A 7,655-nucleotide genomic window follows, 5' to 3' on the forward strand; every position below is an offset into this window, starting at 1 on the left:
CAAAAAATTACAAACTAAACAAAAGAAGCCCAAAATAGCAATATACACTTGTTGCATGCTATGTAAATCCTAGCTTAGAATTAAAGGAAACCGTAATAATAAAATTCCACAATAAATAATAATTACAAACAGTCCATAGTTTAGAACTAAAAGATCTGTACCTGTATCATTTCTAGCTTATACTAGTACAAAGTAATAGAGAAAGTCCATATATTACAAACTTTATACATAATTAAACTAGTCTAGGAGTAGCTAGACCTTAGACTTTCCGTAAATACACAAAACATATAGATGAAAGGCAAGTCCAAATTTCACGTAAACTATTAGTAGTTCAGCACATTTATCAGTTTTACATTATATGTAATGGATCGAGATCTGCAAAGCTCTACACAAAATACATAGAAAGTGATATCAAATTTGTAAGGGATAAACCACATTGATCTCATAAAGGGGGGAAGGATGGCTGGAATGTAATATGGTAAGATGGGTTAAATCAAATACTTAATAAATAAAATGAATAAATGGTTCACCACTTTATGGCATATAGTAGCACCACCCAAAAAGATACAGAACCAAAATTCACCACCCAAGGAAACCACCAATGCGATAAGAGTTTAAAAGAAGAAACCCATCTTGTAAAGCACAAAGATTTTTTAATTTGAAAATACAATTTGATGTTATTTAATTCAGCCAAAAGGCTTATATAGAGCATAGAACAACCCACTAAGCATAGGAGAACGACAATAGTAATTAAAACTTAAACTTAGTCATGACCAAAGTCAAACATGACTCTTAAGAACTAGAAGTTCAATAAACACTTGTCAGCCGAGGAGAAATAAAACATAAAGTTTGATACGTCCGAGGAGACACTAATTGAAGTCTATTTTGACTTCTTTTTATTAATGGAAAAAAAAAAGTTCTAAACGATGGGTTGCACTTTTGGTCTTCAAGGATAACATCTGGGCCAAACTTAGCATCAGATTGGGCATGCTGAAACTTGTGACACTTTGATGTAAGAAAGGCAACTTCAAAACACATAAACTATCAGCACATTTATTAGCTTTCATATGTGCTTAATCGAAACCTGCGCTCCAGCAAGGATGGTCCTGCAATAAAAAAAAAAAAATGCATTAATATTTATTCTTTAAACAAAGTAAACAATGAAATAAACTCATACAAACACAATTAATTTTTCTAAAATAGAAATTAGTGCAAGTAGTGTTTTTCATTTGCCATCCAATTATTAGGAAGCATGGACACAAATACAAACACGGCACAACGATACAATCAATTAAAAAAAAAAAAAACTATAACATAAAATGATAAATACGACACCAATGTAATACAGATACGACATGAATGCGATACTTTAAATGAAATGTCTATACTTCCTAATATTTAAATAACCTTGTAAAGGGTCATCAAAACTCACATGTTGAAAATGTCAAATAAATCCATAACTTATTTCTTAAGAGATTCATATGATAGGTATATATATATTAACAAACTTTGTGTCTTGCCCACCTTGGTGTGTGTAAGGACTAGCTGGTGAGCAAGTCAGCAACTGTCCAGATCAGGTGATTCTCGACAACCCAGTGGCAAGCCTTGATCTGACCGGGACCTGACGCTATAGTCAATTCAGCTTGATTCGGGTTCGAATCCGACGTGTGCATGTGACAGCTAGCAACGCCATGATTGATCTTAGCCTTCGAATTCAGATCCAATATATCTACTTCATAGACTCGAACCTTTGGTACCGAATGACAGTGATAAAGTAGGTACGGGAACATGGTTTGATGACAAGAGACTATTTGCGTGACTTTGCCACCGTTGATTCCTTCGACTGATCCAATCATTATATTCTGCTTTGACCCTTTAAAATTTTCAGTTGACCGAACCACAATGTTTCTGCCCAAGACAGAGATTGCAAAGTCAATCATGTCCTCAGCTGAGCCCACGCACCGCTTGGTCTCGCCGGGGCTCGGAGCACTCTCGCACTCATTCAATGACTTCACTATCATAGTCTCCATAGTGGAATTATCATCCACGTGAAATATCTTCTTCAACTCCGAGACCTTAGTCGTCGAAAACGGTAATTTCGATGAAATTGACCGAGGCAAAAATGACCTCTTGGGCATTTTATCTTTAATATCTGGCATTGGCAATACCTTCCCTTTCTTTAACATCGACTCCCTAAAGAAAATACCTGACTGAACCCACCCTGATGCATCGGCGACAGCACCGGTATGGGCTATCAGTTCTTCGAGATTCGGGGATGAATCGGGAAAGCAGAAAAGGTTGGCGGAGGCGCAGAACGCTAGGAACTGAGAGGAGAGAGCATTCTCGGCGGCGAGTTCGGAGAATCTAGCAGAGTCGACCGCGCTCAATGGGGACGCCTTGGATAGGAGAAAGGTTGGTTTGGCAATGGCGTGGTTGTTGTTTCGGACCTCTTTGTTCCAATACCGAATCAGATTGGATTTCGGGGTGCATAAGCTTTCACCGGCGGAAGCGGAGGCGGACCCAACCTGCATTGACACAAAGGGAAAACATTGAGAATGTGAGAATAAGAGAATATCAAAGACAGAGTGAGAGTGAGAGTTCTTACAGTGAGAGACGAGAAAAAGAGCACGAGAAGAAGAAGAGCCATGGGACTGAGTTGCTTTTTTGTGTGCTGAGAGCCTGAGATTAGTTTTGGTGGGTTTGTTGGGTTATAGACCGTGGAGATTTATAGGAAAATCAAGTAGTACATAAAACTAATAAAAGTGATTCTCAAAAAACAGTATTACAAGTTGATTGGTGGGCGGCTATTAATTACAAGTTGATTGGTTGCCACTTGCCAAGTTGATTGGTTGATTGGTCGGCGGCCATTGCAAGCTGATTGGTTAATTGGTTGATTCGTTGCCAAGAAAGTGTAAGAAAATGAAAGAAAATATGTGATAATATGTGATTTGATAGTTGAGACTAAATTAGTTGCTAGTTGAAAATAACCTAGACTGAATTGGCGAATACCAAAATGTAATGATCAAAAAGGTATTTTTTTCGTCAATTATTAATAGTTAATGGGCTTAGATATCTTCCGCTATTCTATGAGGTTGTAAACTATAAGAAAAAATTTAGAATCACGTCATTATGTGTCCTAATTTTGTTATAACTTAGACGTGATGGTAGGAAAAAAAAAATGATAAATCTATGTGAAAATAAAGAATAATTAAATATAATTTTTCACATAATATAATTGTGAGAAAAAATATAATAAAAAGCGTGGCCATAGAATTGCACAAATTATAATCGATATAATTTCCCAATTTCTAGTGGGAAAAGGCTGAACTGATGGAGATGCAAGGAATTATTAGAACAAACAAAAGAGATTATTATTATTTTTTGTTTGAAGAGGAAAACATCCTCATATCTTATTAAATGGAAATAGAGTCAAGATACAAAGCTTAAGCTTGCATTACAGGTGGAGGAGATTCCTCCATCCAGATAACATCATGTACCAGATTTTTTGCATGCCTGGCTAAAAGGTGGGCTACTGTCAGGGACGAACGTAGGATTTTAAGTAGGGGGGGTCGGAGATAAGCGAATTTTTTTTTTTCAAATACACATCCATATAGTATTAATAAACTAACAACCAAGACATTAGTTGTTAGCAATTCCACATTTTTTGGAATTGGAATAGCAACATTAGTTGTTGGCAATTCCACATTGACTTCGGAAGAATTTGAAGTTGAACATTTTCTTTTGAAAAAATCAAGCATTGTAATTGATTTTTTCATGATCTACAAATAAAATAAGAATCACCATTATTTTCTTAAATTTGTGTGACAATTTTCTATAAATTATAATATATGATTTTTTTTTTTTTTTTTTTTTTTTTTTTTTTTTTTTTTTTTTTGTCTTTAGTCTGCCTTTATTTATGTCTATGTGTTTGTTTGCCTTTATTTATGCCTTTGTGTTGTCTAATTGTCTCCCTCTTTCTAACACTAACCCACTAACCCAATGAATCCCACTGCCCACTGTCGACACCAATTGACCTTATAGAAAAAAAAAAAAAAAAAAGGTAAAGTTGTCTTTAACTTTACCTCTTGTTTTGTCCGTTGCCCAACCCCCAACTTCACTTGTCTGGTTGTCCCTGTTATGCCCAACTACCGGTCAATAAAGGAAAAATTAATCCCTCCAACTACAAACTCTACTCTCTCTCTCTCTCTCTCTCTCTCTCTCTCTATCTCTCTTATCTATATAGAGAGTCACAAACACAGTTACACAGAGTCACAGAGTCACAGCCAAAAAGCCAAAAAAAAAAAAAAACACCACAGGCAGCAGCCGCAGCACAGATTCAATATTTCAATTCACAATCAGTCAATCACCAACATTAAATCAGTTCAGTTCATCAGTAAAAACACAAACAAGCAAAATTTCTGTGAATCTCAGATTCTCAGATTATATCACAAACATTTTATATTTATTAAATTTTGAAGGCAACTGTAAGAGTAAATACCTGTGAGCGGCGGGGGCAAGTGGCAGTGGGTCTTGACTCTTGAGCAACCGGCGGCAGCAAGTGGGTCTCGCCGGCGTGACTGGTAGCAATATCAACAGCGTCTCGCTCTCGCTCTTGACAAGATGGGTCTCGGCGTCTCGCTCTCGCAATCGTCACAGCGACACGGCGTCGCGTCGGCGGCGGCGGTGGCGTCACGGGATCGGGGTGGGTCTCTCTGTCACTCTCGCCTCTCTATTTCTGATCTCTCTGTGTTGCCTCTGGCTCTCAGTCTCAGCTCTCAAGTTCTCTTTCCTTTCTTTTCTTTTCTGTTCTTTTTTTTCCTTTGTTTTTTGCTTCTCTGTTTGCCCATTTGGGTTGGTTTTGGACTGAGTTTGTTTTGTTTTTATTTTTTTTACATGGATCATGGGCTGCCGGAATCTTATGGGCTCTCAAGTTTACTTTCCTTTCTTTTCTTTTTTGTTCTTTTTTTTCCTTCGTTTTTTCTTCTTCATTTGGGTTGGTTTTGGACTGAGTTTGTTTGTTTATTTGTTTTTTTTTTTTTTTTTTTTTTACACGGGTCATGGGCTGGCCGGAATTTGATGGGCAGTCAAGCAGGGTTCATATTTATTTTTGGGAGGGGGCCGAGCTAAAACTAAGGGGGGGCCCAATTTTTTTTAAGAAAATTTAAGCTGTTAAAATTTTATTTTTTGGGCCCAGGGGAGGCCCGGGCCCCCTTTGCCCCCCTTCTGGGTCCGTCCCTGGCTACTGTATTGGCACTCCCTTCAGCAAATTGCACGTGTGAGCATCTATTTTATTCAAAAACATACGCACCAAAACATAGCTGGCATATAAAAAAAAAAAAAGTTAATTAAGTAACCCAACAATTCAATTATTATTATTATTATTTATTTTTTTAATGAAAAAGTGTTAAGGATAAGAACCACTACACATTCTTAAGAGTTTAAGTAGTTGTGATAAGTATGAACTCTTTGAATCTGTGGGCGGCCTCTTTTATTTTTTATTCCTTAACAAAAGGAATTCAATTATTGATAGTTAAGTAGAGCATTTATATTCAGCCCAAAAAAAAGAGAGAAAAAAAAGGGAAGAGAGTAGTGCATGTATCTACTATCGACCACCCTTCTCCAGGAACAACAAAGACGCAAAGGATTTCTTTATTTTTTTAGGTGTTAAATTATAATTGATATAAGATCAATTTTAAATGGGCCATGATTTAGACAATTTTTATTATACATTCTTCACCGTGTAATGGTTTTTTAAAACTGAATCATTCAATAAACTGTTAAAGGAAGAAGTTTAAAGTTTTAATGGTTAGACCGAGATCGAATCGTGATCGAACCGTAATGACGTTATAATTAATTTAATAATTATTTAAAATATAAATAAATATATCAAATTAATACAAATAGAAAAAATAAAATAAAATATATTTTTCATAAAAATTTCATAATTTATTTAATATGCCATTTTATTAATAAAAACAAAACAAAAAAATAGATGCAATGATGCACTTAGATATTTTCAACAATAATTGAAGTATAATAATAATAATAATAATAATAATATAAAAAGCTCTTTCCTCCATTCCATGTTAACAGAGTCTTGGTTATAGTACAAAATTTTAAATTACAGTAGCATTGTCCAATCAAAGCACGTGAGTGGGTGGGTGGGTGGCTCAGCAGGCCAGCTATAGGCACTAGCACACTGCCACACTGCACACTTAACAAGAAGATATAAAACTAAGTTAAAAAGAGAGAAAAGCATTGTGCACCAGACACTTCAGGAAACACTTCAGGAATAGAGAGTGTGAGAATATCTGTAGTAGCTTCTTTATATTACACTGTCATTTACTTTTACTTTTTTAATTATATCTTCTAACATATTTTTTTAATTTTTTTTATTTTATTTAAATATTATTTTTTTATTTATTATTTATTCTTTTTTTAACAACTATATTTTTAATGAGAAATGTTACTTCTACAACATTTTTAGCAATACTTTCACAACAAAATTTATGTGAAAAGTTGTTATTAGTTCTAATTTGAACCTACCATTGAAATTATTTTTTTATTCATCAATATTAACTAATAACAATCTATTACTTAAAATTTATTGTGAAATATTATAAAAATATTGTGGTAACATTTGATTGTGATTATTTATTTATTTTTTTATTATTTTTCCTTTCTTTCCTTGCATGAGTTGCATCCATACATATTTTTTTCTTTTCTTTTCTTTTTCTCTTGTTTTTTCTCCTCCACACACGTATCCCCATTCCCACTCCTCTCATCTTGTTTTTATTTTTCTAGAACTCTTCCTCCAAAATTTGAAATTAACCCTATTTGCCCAACTATATAGTTAGTAGATACTATTACAAAATTATATTTTTTACTAACATCTCGAGTTTAAAAGACTTGATTTAGGCCTTATAAATTGAGTCTCAAAGACTTGGTTTCCATATTTTGGTCAGGTATGATTTGGAGCTTTTTCCACGTGGCGTCCACTTGAAAATCATGTCTCTAAGACTCGATTTATAAACCGAGTTTCTAAGACTCGATTTATAAACCGAGTCTTTGAGCATCGATTTGTGTTGCTTGAAAATGACGTGGTTGATCCACGTGGAAGCCACCTGGAAACCGAGTCTTTAAGACTCGATTTCATAAAGCTTATTCAAATTTCATAAGTCATAGATACCAGACACTCTCACGCACCTCTACTCTCACTCACCCTCTTCTCTCACTCACCCTCTCCACTCTCACTTAGTCTCCACTATTTTACATTCATCACCTTTGCCAAAAGATTTGATAAAGCCACAACGAGGTGTACAGAGATTGTATCAAACCCTTATCATAGAGCTTTGAGTTCCTTCAATCTACTCGGTCTCTCAAAACAAAAAAAAAAAAAGTGAGTCACTTTATGCAAAGTGTGTTTCACCGTTTGGTTGTTGAGAAACAGTGGGAAAAATCAAAGAAACTTTGGTTTTAATTCGTTTTTTTTTTTTTTCTTTTTTGGTTTCTATATTGAATTTCTAATAGAACTGTTAAAAAAGATCGAAACTTTATTGTTTTTTGAGATTGAATTGGTATGTGGAATCAGATTATGTTTCTGGGTTTTGTTTGATTTTTGAAAAGATTGGATCTTAGATCAGATCTTTGCGAAT

General features: G+C 34.7%; 1 protein-coding gene across 1 annotated transcript; it reads right to left on the minus strand.

The window, feature by feature from the left end:
- Window positions 1–730: 730 nt before the first annotated feature.
- LOC112022598 (polygalacturonase-1 non-catalytic subunit beta) lies at window positions 731–4,648 on the minus strand. Its single transcript, XM_065782913.1, has 5 exons — window positions 4,499–4,648; window positions 4,083–4,132; window positions 2,606–2,679; window positions 1,525–2,525; window positions 731–1,106 (listed from the first exon to the last, which is right to left on the minus strand). Exons 3-4 carry the CDS (start codon window positions 2,645–2,647, stop codon window positions 1,542–1,544), a joined length of 1,026 nt encoding a protein of 341 aa, XP_065638985.1. The 5' UTR covers window positions 2,648–2,679; window positions 4,083–4,132; window positions 4,499–4,648; the 3' UTR covers window positions 731–1,106; window positions 1,525–1,541.
- Between the last annotated feature and the right edge of the window lie 3,007 nt (window positions 4,649–7,655).

Source organism: Quercus suber, unplaced genomic scaffold (genome assembly GCF_002906115.3).
Source record: "Quercus suber isolate HL8 unplaced genomic scaffold, Cork oak 2.0 scaffold_320, whole genome shotgun sequence".
Lineage (NCBI taxonomy): Eukaryota > Viridiplantae > Streptophyta > Magnoliopsida > Fagales > Fagaceae > Quercus > Quercus suber.

What these genes read in the sequence shown, in the direction of transcription:
- LOC112022598 (XM_065782913.1), bottom strand. Translation starts at nt 2,647, where the DNA reads ATGGCTCTTCTTCTTCTCGTGCTCTTTTTCTCGTCTCTCACT. An exon ending in TCTTTTTCTCGTCTCTCACT is followed by an intron (nt 2,526 to 2,605) that starts GTAAGAACTCTC and finishes GTGTCAATGCAG; the next exon opens with GTTGGGTCCGCCTCCGCTTC.